Source organism: Gigantopelta aegis, chromosome 3 (genome assembly GCF_016097555.1).
Source record: "Gigantopelta aegis isolate Gae_Host chromosome 3, Gae_host_genome, whole genome shotgun sequence".
Classification (NCBI taxonomy): domain Eukaryota; kingdom Metazoa; phylum Mollusca; class Gastropoda; order Neomphalida; family Peltospiridae; genus Gigantopelta; species Gigantopelta aegis.
In genome coordinates, this window is record NC_054701.1 from 56,410,536 (window position 1) to 56,424,073 (window position 13,538).

General features: G+C 33.3%; 1 protein-coding gene across 2 annotated transcripts in view; it reads left to right on the forward strand.

Annotated features, from left to right (window-relative positions):
• The window catches only part of LOC121368293 (coronin-1C-like), a 43,226-nt gene that overhangs the window by 3,952 nt on the left and 25,736 nt on the right, over window positions 1-13,538 (forward strand). For both annotated transcript variants that reach the window (XM_041492959.1, XM_041492960.1), the window contains exons 3-5: window positions 10,498-10,750; window positions 12,209-12,384; window positions 12,568-12,684. In XM_041492959.1, coding sequence (XP_041348893.1) covers window positions 10,498-10,750; window positions 12,209-12,384; window positions 12,568-12,684 — 546 coding nt within the window. The remainder of the gene's footprint in view (window positions 1-10,497; window positions 10,751-12,208; window positions 12,385-12,567; window positions 12,685-13,538) is intronic.

The following is a 13,538-nucleotide window of genomic DNA, read 5'->3' on the forward strand; positions in this document are numbered from 1 at the left end:
TCTTCTTCCACACACACATACTTTCAAATATACTATATAGGCCTTGCAGGACTTGAACGTTTCCTCCTACGTCTACTTTCTGCCCTGCACATTTGAACAAGTTAATAATTTAAAGGCAAAAATTAATAATTAATTTAAAGGCTACAGACACAAATTAATAATTAATTTAAAGAAAGCTGCTGATGGGCTTTACTTGACAGTTAATTTGGACAAGACAAATATTGTTGTCTTTAGAATTGGTAGGTGCCTATGAGTTTGAAAAATCTGGAAATTCCGAACTTAAAATTGTTAATAGTTAAAGATACCTTGGTATGAACTTCACTACAAAACTAAGTAAATATCGTGCTCTACATGATTCTGTGACAAAAGCAAACGGTGCAGTTATTCAGATTATTAGATCATTATACAAATTGGGTTCATTGAACAGTCAAATGTTTTTCCAGGCCCAAATCTTGCCAACAAAATAAGCATTTTTTCCGTCGAAAGTCCGCTCAAATCGGCAAGCTATTAACAGTAGTGAGAAGACGAAGTCGCCGTAATATTCTGGACCTAATTTGATTTTAAAAACGAAATCACACAACAGACATCAAGACCCTGACTTGTTTATTGTCAGAGGTCAATTGGTATGTTGGACAGTGTTTTTACTTTGGCACCAGACTGTATCCTCAAGTAAACATGAACCGGCATTTTAACAGGAAATGGTTTATATACACACGCACTGTAGTGTTTTACCTTATTCAATTTATTATCAAAATCAACCAACAAATATGAATACTCATCCCAGTTTCTGTTGTGAAGAGATTAAATACATGTCATAGTTTAATGTTGACATTCTTCAGATACATCAGTCACCAGTAAACCGGGCTGTTGTTTTTCAAAGTAATGCATGTCGCACCATGTGCTGTGACAAGTAAAGTGTTGTTAATCCTCGGCCACATTCATTTCAGTAATGCCAGAAAATACTAATTAATACTTTAATTTTAACATAACAGCACAGTATCAACTACTTAATAATATCACATTTTTAATAAAACATACAACTGTTTTGTTTAAGTTTTATTACCAGAAATAGTATTTTATATGGAAATATTACTATTAGAAGCAGGTATGAAATTCTGAATTTTTCTGATTGCACGCAGAAACAGGCGAAACTTTATGAAATGTACCGATAAAGTTCACTTCGCCTATTTTTATCAAACTTCTCCCCTTTCTTCTGGGAAGGGAGAAGTCACTTTTCCTAATTTTTCAATTCTAGATATGCACTTGGGATTTTTATTGACTGGCCAATCGGCCACTCACAGCAACACTTTGACTCGCCCGTACAACTTTTGAATGGCCCACGACCGAATTTCGTTAAGAAAAAAGAACTTACTTAAATTGCACTTTAAAAACATGTTATCATATCATATAAATAATAATAACAACACAAAAAAGGAAACAGAACTTGTGTAGTTTTATTACAAACTGTTGTAATTAAATTATAATTATTATGTTGTCACGGGACTAACACAATCAAATGTGGACTGTTTTACCAAGGCTCGGAGTTGGAATGAATACAGTGCTTTTGTGGCCATATGACGAGGAATTTAAAAAATACTACGCTGACAGCAATCTATGTTGACATCATTCGCAGTGACGACTGGGTGTTTGATATAGTAGACTTGGTATATTCTGTAAGAAACGAAAACGTTCCAACACAAAGTAATTTCGAAAAACCTCAGGCTCATAAACAAAATATTTTTGCGAAATGTGACGAGTTGTTCTGATTGTAACTAAATGGAAAGTAAAGACGGACATGGACGGGGCATTCTGAATGGTTTTAGACTCTTCGATAGACCGAGGAAGTGGTCACTATTATGTCCTATATGGGTTTGGTTGCACAGATACTAAAAAGAAACCAGTTGAAAACAATAAATAAAAAATAACTTTCCGATCTCTTGCAAACATTAGTTATTTGCATTTTGATACATACCCTGTAATACAATATGCGGAAATTTACAGTCACCAGGCGAGCGACACATAGTACGGTTTTGACTTGCCCGATGCTATTTTGACTCACCATGTGGGCGATCGGGCGACCGCAAAGTGCACACCCTGGATTAGGGCCTGTTTTTCAAACTTTTTATTGTCAAGTTGTACACTAATGTCTAATATTTAATGTTATACAAATACTGTTTAAATTAGTAACTCCAGTTTATTTAAGATTGTTAATAGCAAGTTTAGAAAAAACACAAAACAACCACATCATACCTGGTCATGTAGACCACCTGTCTCTTTTAGCTTGGATCAGGGCAGTTACTTGTAACAGGGTATCTGTGAATATTTAAAAAAAAGAAAGGAAAAAAAGGTAACATGAGCCAGTTGTAGGGTTTAGATCCTGGTAAACATGCCATAGGTGCATGGTTCTTATTATTTAAATCCTTGTTATGTTCATATGATTCTAACTGATTGTGTAATCAAATGTTGATCGCTTGGCGCCAACCGCTTGTAACCGATAAATTATGATAAAATTCCAACCAATTCCAACCACTTTACAGGTACAGTCCATTCTTGATATACGTCAGTGTTCTCGCTGGGTGAAAAATGAAGGAGTGTGGCATCACACCCTTCAGAGAGAGAGTGTGTGTGTGTGTGTGTGTGTGTGTGTGTGGGTCGACTTTGTGGAAAGACATCTTTCTTATTTTATTTTGCCTGTAAGTATTTGGTACAAAAAAGTTCATTACGAAATACAAACCGACTCATCTTTTAATTAAACCTAAGATGTCGGTCTGACATTCACGGGCAGTTCTGGTTTTGCTAAACCGATCAAAGTTTTAATATTATTATTTTAATAAAGATTTCAAGATATATGAAAAACAATAAAGTAAAGTGATCCCCTAATGTGGGATTTAAAAAAAACTTCTCATTTTAGTTTCATCTTCATCGAATGAATCGGTCGCTTTGATATCGCCAGCTGATAAAAAATAGTTTTGTTTTTGTAAAGGCGGTGTATATATTATTTGATACCCAAGGATTTTAATGATAAACACTACCACTTCATTTGTTTTTATAAGCAGTGATATCCCCTCAAAAAAAAAAAAGTTTATAATATTTTATAAAGAATTGCTAAATAAACAGAATGACAAAAAGTAAAAATCATCAGTTACAATCAATTAAATCTGCAATTGAGGACAAAATATCAGACGATAGTTATTGGAAACAAAAGACAGAATGATCGTTCTGGTCATGTGACAAATTTGGTGCCAAATAAGTGGTTTTTCAGTCAGAGATTGCCAAATCCATAAAAAATTAAATGTTTTCATTGCTCAAATAAAATATAACTTATTGTGTGTATCAAACAAACAAATGGATACAGGTATGGGACAAAATAGAGGCTGTTAAAGTACATTATGGTAACTTGTAAGCTACTGGACTTTTTCGTACACACAACACAGCTTGTTTCCTTTGATGTCCAGTGTGCACTGATCTCTTTTTTTTGTGTGGAAAAAAGTGTGCATTTGGAAATGGCGGTGCTGTAAAATATAGTACGGTGCGAGAAAATAAAGAGGGGCACAGAATAATAAATGAGGGTGGCAGAACATGAAAGGAGGGTGGAAAAATGGAGCAGCGAGAACACTGTACATGTCCCAATACAGATAGCTGTTGTATGTCACTATTGACTTTATTGTCAAGTTAGCTGTTCATAAACAGTTGTTTTAATTATGATCATTTACCTAGACATGAATCAAAGCCTAATTTTAGGTTTAATATGCAAGTACATTTATTTATTATAAAACACGGACTGATAGTGACCTTTCTTGCCTTTTAGTTTTAAAAATGTGGTTGCAAGCAAATAGATTACTACTGAATAATTTCACATGAGAAACTAACAGGTTATGCTTATTTTGTCCATTACTTCCATCTATTAATAGTTTGTTATTTTTTCTCTCCTTTTTTTTCCCAGTTTGTTTTACACTTCCTAATCTCATAAATCTAAAAGAACCACATAAACCACAAATCTTAACAGCCAGCAGAATAAGCATTATGCATGTGTGTCATTTGTACAGTTCTGAGGTTAAAGTGTGTAAAGCTGTTCATGCGAGCCGCGTGGTAGCCAGGAAGTATTGTGCAGCTTACAGTGTTCTGACTAACATGTATTTAGACAATGGAAGAGGAAGACACGGGTTGACCTCCAAGTCATAGCTAGAGTCAGGATATCATAACCCAATTTGTACAGTGTTTTTACATCCTCTATTAGTATAGGAGAAGCCATGTGTTTAGGGAAGTGACGTCACGTATCAGCATGCGCGCGCATCTGGTAGGCAGAAGTCTATCATAATGGCCATTAGTAACAAAGCGAACTAGCGTAGCGTGAATAGCAAAGAATGGCCAACACGTGCTTAAATTACCGCTTGTAGCACGGGAACGCTATTCTACATAGCTCCTGTATGGAGGAGATACATGTACTCTTTCCACCCATAAAATTTGACGATTGACCGAGTTCAAAACTATAGCAAACTTCCTTTTTTTTTCTTTTTCTTTTCACCTGAATAAATATTTTTAGTCCATGTATTTTAAAAGCGTCTGGTCCATATTTCAAGTAAAGCATTACAAACGAGCGCGCGCACACACAAATATAAAACTAATAAAAATAAAACGAGTAGCCTATATTTTTTATTTAAAACTGTTTTAAAGAAATAATTGGCCTACACTTTGTTAAAGGAAATTATTTCTTTAAACAATTTTAAATAAACCCATATATATATATATATATGCATATATGTATATATACATATACATATATATGTACATATAGATACATATATATGTACATATAGATACACATACATATATATATATATATATATATATATATATATATATGATGAACATTTGTTACAAATGAACAACCAGTAGACAGTATATAGACAGTAGTTATATATATATATATATAACACATCAGACTTGTCTACTGGTTCATTTGTAAGGCTTTTCATGAACAATAAATTTAAGCAAGTATCTTATTAGAAAACTTTACAAAAACTTTTAAAACTATTAATTTTATCAAGTCCTTTTTTATTCCTTAAACTTGTTGATATCGGATACATATTAACACATTGTATTAAAATGGAGGAACCTAAATTTAGTTTCCATACATGTTCCATGACCACACATACATTTCTCCCTCTAGCTACAGCGTCCCTTTTTAAATATTAGTACAGAACTTAGCCTTTTAAAACGGATACATCTCAAATTTAATTTACTTGGTCCCTCACCTTTGTGCTTTACATCTTCAGAACATTTTGTAGCATTATTTTTTATATATATATATACATAAAAATTGCCATTAATATTTTAATCGCCTAATCCCATGCAGGCCAGGACATAGTTTAATACGCAGTCGATCTAGGATTGATTCCTGTTGGTGGTCCTATAGGGCTATTTCTCATTCCAGCCAGTGCTCTACAACTGGTGTAAACAAAGGCTACACTATTTATTATCCTGTCTGTGGGCTGATGCATATAAAAGATCCCTTATTGTTAATCGGAAAGAGTAATCCATTGTGTGACAGCAGCAGGTTTCCTCCCTAATATTATCTGTGTGATCCCTAAACATGTCGGACTCTATATATCCGTAATTAAAATGACTTGATTGCATTGTTAAATAAAAAGATTCCTTCCTTTCAAATCTAAAAACAGTGTCAGTTACCTTTGACAAGAGGCACAGTTTCAAAGGCTATCACTTTCAACCTGATTAATAAACCAGTTAAAACAACAAATTACTGTAAATGGTAACAATACAATGTTTAAATGTAAGACACACATTAACACAATGCAAAATATCATTTGATCATTGGTTTATAATGATAATAGAAAAAGAAAATAATAAATATGTGTTGTCTATTGTTTCTCGATATAATTTTATTGATTTGTGTAAAGTCTGTTTTTATTAGAAAATAGAGATCCTGGTAAAAAAAAAGATTAAATCCAAGTGTTATCAATGTCATCATCACATACTGGATAGCCCCAATAATATTGCACATGGTAGTTTGGAAAGTCAGTGAAAAAGGTTCTGGTATCCTTCTTATGCACAGAAACATGAGATACTGTAGAAAAGAATCGCTGAATCCAATACCAGTGTTCTCCTTAGCATCCCTTAATTCACCCTAAAACTTAAACGCCCTTAATTCATCGTGAAAGGCCCATTTTTCATCCAAGAGTTGCCGGTTCTCTTTTTGTCCACAAACAGGGATCACTGATACCTAGAAAAAAATAAGAAAGTTGGTAAATTTTCTATGATATATAAGTATGAAAGTTTTATATTGTGAATATTGAATATTATGGAAATATTTGAATACACATAAATGTATTTGTGAAGACATATTGACATCTGTCACTGATGACAATAATACTTGTAAATACAATCAGCTCCCCTTTTCTTTCTTTATTTGCTGCAAACAAATTCAGATAACTTATATAATAAATGCATGTAACATAATTTATGTTTTTAATAAAAATATGGTGGCTATCACCAACTTGTGGATCAATATCCAGTTTTATTATTAGTTTTTACTTATTTTAATCCCAAACAAATGATTTAATACATTTGATATCCCACCCTGAAATGTTTATACCTTTTATTTTATTATTAAAAAATCAACTTACACATTACAAATACACCTGTGGATCACTTCTTCAATACAAAAAGTAAAAACATTATAATTAACATATAATATAATTAATAAATGGAAATATTTCAGAACCATTTTCATATGAAACAATATATATATGCTTGATTGTACACACACACACACACACACTCCCCTGTTATTTAATTAAAAATATAAATACTCCAGCCACCTACATATTTTATGGCATAATACAATATAAAATATATTCAGATTTTGTTTTACCCACTATAATGGATCTGTCAATACAAACAAAAAGTTACATAAAACGTTGTTTGTCGATTGACTGGGTAGGCCTACTGTTCACAGGGCATCTTTGTTTCCATGTCAGTTTGGTGGGGGCTTTTATTTTTATTATTATTTTTTTTATTATCTTTTCAATTTTCATTTCAATAAATACTGACGTGTATTAGTATTACGAGAATAACATACAACAAACCTTGTATAAAAAATGACGATCTCCGTTGTGGGATGGGCAAAGTTGATTGTTGTCAGCTTTAACTGTTCAACGTTTCGCTTCCACTGTATTTGATGAAACTAATTTCATAATCCTTACTACAGTGACTTGGCATCTAACCAACAACGTATGAAATTACCATGACAAAATACCATTCATCAAAACTAGTCTACACTGATTTAATTGACGGAAAAACATTCGATTGTTCATTACTACTAATGCCAGTATTGTCAACTGGTTTCTTGCCTACCAGCGCTCGCGCGGTACCACGTGATCAAAACATGTGACGTCACCGTGGCTTCTCCTATTAACTCCCTATTGTGTGGCTTTATAGTACATGTATATATCATATGGCCATGTATGTCTTCATGTAGTTTTGTCGGACAGTAACATGTACAGAAAAAAAATGTACTGAATTTTAAGAGAGGGAGAGGGGGAAAAAATATTGTTTATATAAATACCATTTTAAGACATTTTGTTTTAAAATATGTAGCCAAAGAAAGAGGCCTGTTGGAGGAAAAGTATATGATGATTAATTAATTGTCTTATGTGTCATTTTAATTTATTATTATTGTTATTTTTTCTATTTGTGTATCATTTTAATATTGTGGTGGATTGGGGAAATCACTGTCATTGTGATGGCTCTAAAATAAAAATTTGCTTTAGGTGAATTATTTTATGAATTATGCTCACTTAATACAACTTCAGTTGTGAATGATGGAATCAAGTCAAACTTAATTTATTGGTTAAAACTAACATTAGTGGAAATGTATGTCTTTTAACATGTTAGCTGCATTATATAAATGTTACTGTCATATAGAAACAAACAAAAACCAAACAAACAAAACATGACATCTGACTTGTAACACATACAAATACATGTTTGTACATGTACACATGTAAATAATAAGTTTTTACCTGGTAGGGGAAAAATGAGTAATAAAATCTCAAGAGTCATTTCTGTTTATATATTTGTTATTAAAGACACATTAATGGTAAATTTGTTTCATCTCAAAATCATATTAAGAAGATAAGTGTATATAACAAATTCTAAAAGAAGTATGCATACACGTACACACTGACTAGAGGTATGTACATGAGTTCAGAATTCGAGCCAGCTCACACCATATTTTGGCAGAAATACTGGTTAATGTTTGGCACCTAAAATATACAGGCATCGAAATAAGCCCAGTGTCTGTTAACTCGTATATACAGGTTACTATAAAATATGGGCCTGGTGACCCATTATAATCTCTTCACAAATACGCTGATCATGCACGTACTTTGTTATTCATTAATATCAATGTTGTCGTTGTACTGATCTATCTGTATGTAATTTATAATTAACAGCATACAGTTGATGAAAGTTTAGTTTGTGGTACTTTTGTTTAAAAACATTGGTGGAGAATGTGGTAACCTGACAGTTCTCGACTTAGTTCAATGCTTGAATACATTGTCATCCTGAACCCATCATTCTAGCTGATTGTTAGTTAAAGTCCTAAATTTCAGCTGTTTCATTGATATTTGATGATTAATCAGTGGTTCTGTATCATTAGTTTTATAACTTATAGGTATATCTTACTAATTTTGGTGCAGTGTAACTGTAGTAATTTACATTTAAATGTATCATTATATAATTTAATGATACATACATGTGCTTTTATGGTATCTTAATTTTAACATGCCAGTGGCTTAAACTTCACATGGATTGGGTCATCTGTTAATTACATTTTGATAGTAAGACCTTTATATATATTGCAGTCATCAGTATGTTCAGTACTTTGAACAAAGGTGACATGTACATTGTATGTACCCCAACAATCTTCCTGTCGATAACAATTTCATGATTCACTGTACATGAGATGTTTATTATATTTTATAATGTGAGTGGTCACTCTGAGGACTTTCAAGTACACACAATGTGTCATGTACGTACATGTGTACATGTAAACAATGTTAGAGGTCAATAACTGATCATGTTGTACATTGTTTCTGTTAAGTACCTAGTCAGTTTGCTAATTTAACATTGTTAAGGCCAAAAATATATATATATATAGTCGGTCTCTGGTCAGACCAATGTTCTGGAATTAATGTGACAGAAAAGGTAGGTGTATACATACCCAGGATTCCAGTTTCTTCAGGGTCCAGTATAGGCAGCATTCTGTTATATAGAAGTGCCACCTCATTTGCCTTGGTACCCTAAATACAACTCCATTACATTTTCCATATAGCCAGGGTAACTTTAATGTTATGACTTCAGTTTTGTAGTCAAATAACCTAATTTGGACCCAAACGGTCATGGTGCATGACAGTATTATTAGTTGAGATGGTGCAGCATTATTTCTGGTAGAGAGGCTCTGTTATAGCTACCCTGATAAAAAATTTGGAAGAAATTTGGATGTGCAGGGTCAGTATCTTTGCAGACGCTGACCAGATAGCAGCAATGCATTATGTTTGGCCTAACACTGCACTACACTAGGAGATCTACATGTATGCATTATGCAGTTGCTCCTACCAAGATTATACCAGCTTTTAGGTTGAACTTTAATTTGTATTATTAGTCCAACTGGATGGAACAATAGGTTTTGTCCCCGTCCTGTCTGTCTTTCTGTTTGTATTTGTCTGTCTGTCTGTACCACATATAGTTTTCTGGATATTTTTCACAATTCCTCGAGATACTGAGATGAAATTTTGTATATATAGCTTTATCATGTACTGTTATGATGCTTGAACTTAGGAGATAAAAAAAAAAATTGTGCCCGGTAAGGGGACAGGTATTGCTTTAGTAGTACCCTAATATTGTTAATAATCCGAATAGTAATAATAAAATTAAATTATGATCTTCGATTTTTCCATGTAAAACAGTAGGCATCATATTAAAATATATTTATTAGATTCTAGATAATGTTAAATGTATAGGAATTTTTGTTTTTTTTAATTTTGTAGTTCTGCGTTAAATGAAAATGTCTATTCAAACTTAAACCTAAACAATGTATGATACACAAAAGAATTTCACTCTTCCATAATATAATGATTAGCTGTCCTTTACAGCCCTATTTTCTAGTACTTTTGTGGCATACAAGTACAGGTATTTGCTTGAATAAAGGTTTGTGACAGAGATCTAATTTTCACTCATCTATGATAGTATGATATAATACTTGTTGGCCATTGCAGCCCTATTTCCAATTCATTGTTGGGTTTTACAAGTTGCTAAATGATATTTTGTGGCATGCATTTACAGTACATAACATGTACCAGTATTTGCTTGAATAAATGTGTGTGTAATTTAGGTTTATTAGTTAATAATTTAAATGATGGGCATACAACATCGTTACATGTTGATTAAAAGTAAGTGACGTACATGTATTTGCAGGTTGGTAGAGTAGAGCGTGATCATCCTCTTGTTGCTGGACACAAGGCTGCTGTCCTCGATGTCGCTTGGTGTCCTCACAATGACAACGTCATTGCCAGTGGATCAGAAGACTGCTGCATCAAGGTGTGGCAGATACCGGATGGAGGTCTGACGGCCAATCTCACTGACCCCGTGGCTGACCTGTTTGCCCATCAGAGGCGAGTTGGCCTGGTTGTGTGGCACCCATGTGCTCACAACGTGTTGCTCAGTGCAGGTCAGTTCCATCTTCAGCCGAAACTAGGGGAGGGGGTTTGTTTGTATTTCAGATGATGATATTTTGCGGTTGAGTTATTGCCTGAGGTGCTTGCGTCGCAGGATCAAACCACCTCCATTGGTGGATCCATTCAGCTGATTGATTTTTTTCTCATTCCAACCAGTGTACCACAACTGGTCAAAGGCTGTGGTATGTGCTTTTCTGTCTGGAAAAGTGCATATATAAAAGATCCCATGTTGCTGATGGAAAAATGTAGTGGGTTTTCTCTATAAGAATATATATGAAAATTAACAAATGTTTCACATCCAATAGTCAATGATTAATTAATCAATGGGCTCTAGTGGTGTCGTTAAAAAAAACTAACTTTAAATTTGATATTTTTTCATCAGTCAGTAGATATAAAATACAGAGATGGGAAAATTCCCAGAATTTTTCTGTAATTCCATATTTTAATGCTAACTGAAAAAATTTCCTGTTCTTATTTTGGAATAAAGGCTCACAGTAACTCATGAACTCCTTTTCAGGGTCTTGCAACTTTTTGTGTATTTTTTTCATCCTTGAAAATACCAGATGATTATATTGCATATAAAAATAAATAAAAATTTATCATCGCGACAACTTGTTTTTATGCTAATAGCCTCTAGAATATGGAGGACACAGTTCATGTTTTACTGTCTTTGATTAAATAGAGGTGTGTGACATATTTCTAGATTTCAGTCATCCATTATATATATAAATAAATAGGACTGATGTGCAATCAATCTAGGGTAGACCTCCAATGGGCTATTTCTCTGTTCAGCCAGTGCCCTATAACTGGTTAGCTGCTTACAACTTACTTAGACCTGTTTGTAAATTTCCAATATAATTTAACAATGCATCATATTATATTATGAGATGCCGTTTGTGGGGGAAAAATTATGGTCACTGTGACAATAGATACTTACAACAATCAAAATGGTAAGACCATTTCATGGAATGGGGCCCAGGAGTCAATTTAACAAAACATAAATTTATGTATACGATCAGCCAGATATAACTTATAGTTATACATGTACATGTACCTACTGTACATTTAGATGTATTCAGGCAGAAAATTACATCATTACAGAAGATGGAGCATTATAAGGGTGAAAGAAAATGAACGTGTATTCTTCAAACGTTGTTAATTAGTTGTACTGTTGTTACTGTGTTAAAAATATGAATTGTGGTTTAGTCATAGATTTATGTTTACATGCAAAACTAGGTTTATGGTGTTTTGTGAAATTGGTCCCAGGACTGTACTTTCCAGGCAAATACATTGTAGATGCACATATGCTACTAGACTAAGTATAGATCTAAATCAAACAGTTACATCTCTACAACTGTGCTTATGGAGATCTATCTTATCATTTATTTTTAATATCTACATAATAAAAATATTGTTTCACATTTGTAGTTGTGTTACTATTTTGTTTTTAGGATCAGACAACAAGATCTTTATCTGGAATGTTGGCCTTGGAGAAGCTCTCACAGAGATTGACTTGCCCGATTTGCCCCTGTGTGCTTCCTGGAACCATAATGGTAGTAAAATTGTGGCCACATGCAAAGACAAGAAGATCAGAATATATGATCCAAGAACTGCTGATTTGCTGAAGGTGTGTTTGGTTCTTGATGATTGTTATGTACAAGGCTAATTATTCAGGGTTTGAAGTCATCAGTGGCCCCATATTATTTCAACCTCTGATTTTTGTCTATTTATTTGTTCCGAAAAGTGCACATATGGCATGTTTTCTGTATACGTGTAAATATCTTATGCTTGTTAATGTATTTAATTGCAGGAAGGAAAATCACACGAGGGTGCAAAACCATCTCAGTGTGTTTATGTGAAGGACGGAAAGATTGTCACAACAGGGTTTTCGCGGATGAGTGAACGACAATATGCTCTATGGGATGAGGTAAGATTGGGGTGAAAAAATGTCTGCAAGAATAATACATGTACCAACATGAGTCATATGAATGGGCTAACATTTCAGGTTGCTATACTGTTATATGTAATATTAGTTTTATCTTGATTTTTGTTGTAGCTCGGGGAAAAAAAGAGGAAAAAATAACTATAGCGCCCAAATTGAATGCATTCTTTACAGTGGATTTTGTGTAAAAATAGAATGAGACATTTCAAACAATTGTGATATATGAGTAAAGTTTAAAAGTTTGTTTTATTTAACAACACCACTAGAACACACTGATAAATTAATCATTGGCTGTTGGATGTCACATTTGGTAATTCTGACATATAGTCTTAGAGAGAAAATCATGCTATTTTTCATTAGTAGCATAGAATCTTTTATATGAAGTATTCCACAGACATGATAACACATACCAGAGCCTTTTTTAAACCAGTCGTAGCTCACTGGCTGGAACCGATGGGGTTGATCATGGACTGACCGCACATCAGACGAGTGCTTTACCACTGGGCTATGTCCTGCCCCGTCAGTAAAGTTGTTTTGCTGACAAATGATTCAAGTCAATAAAATATTGAATGTTTAATTACACCATATTACAAAACAACACCATTCTCTGTAGAGCACTGTAAATCATAAAGTATTAGCAATATTAAATTTTAGCGAAATTCAAATAAGTGACATATAAGCAACATAGAACTTTAACGAGGTCGTCATATCAGAACTTAAAAATGAATAAGCTTAAGTTGTAGGATCAACCAAATATTGAAAAAACTATTGCTATTTGGATCGGATCAAATTCAAATAATACTCATAATCTATGTAACGATAAAATCTTAAAATGGTCA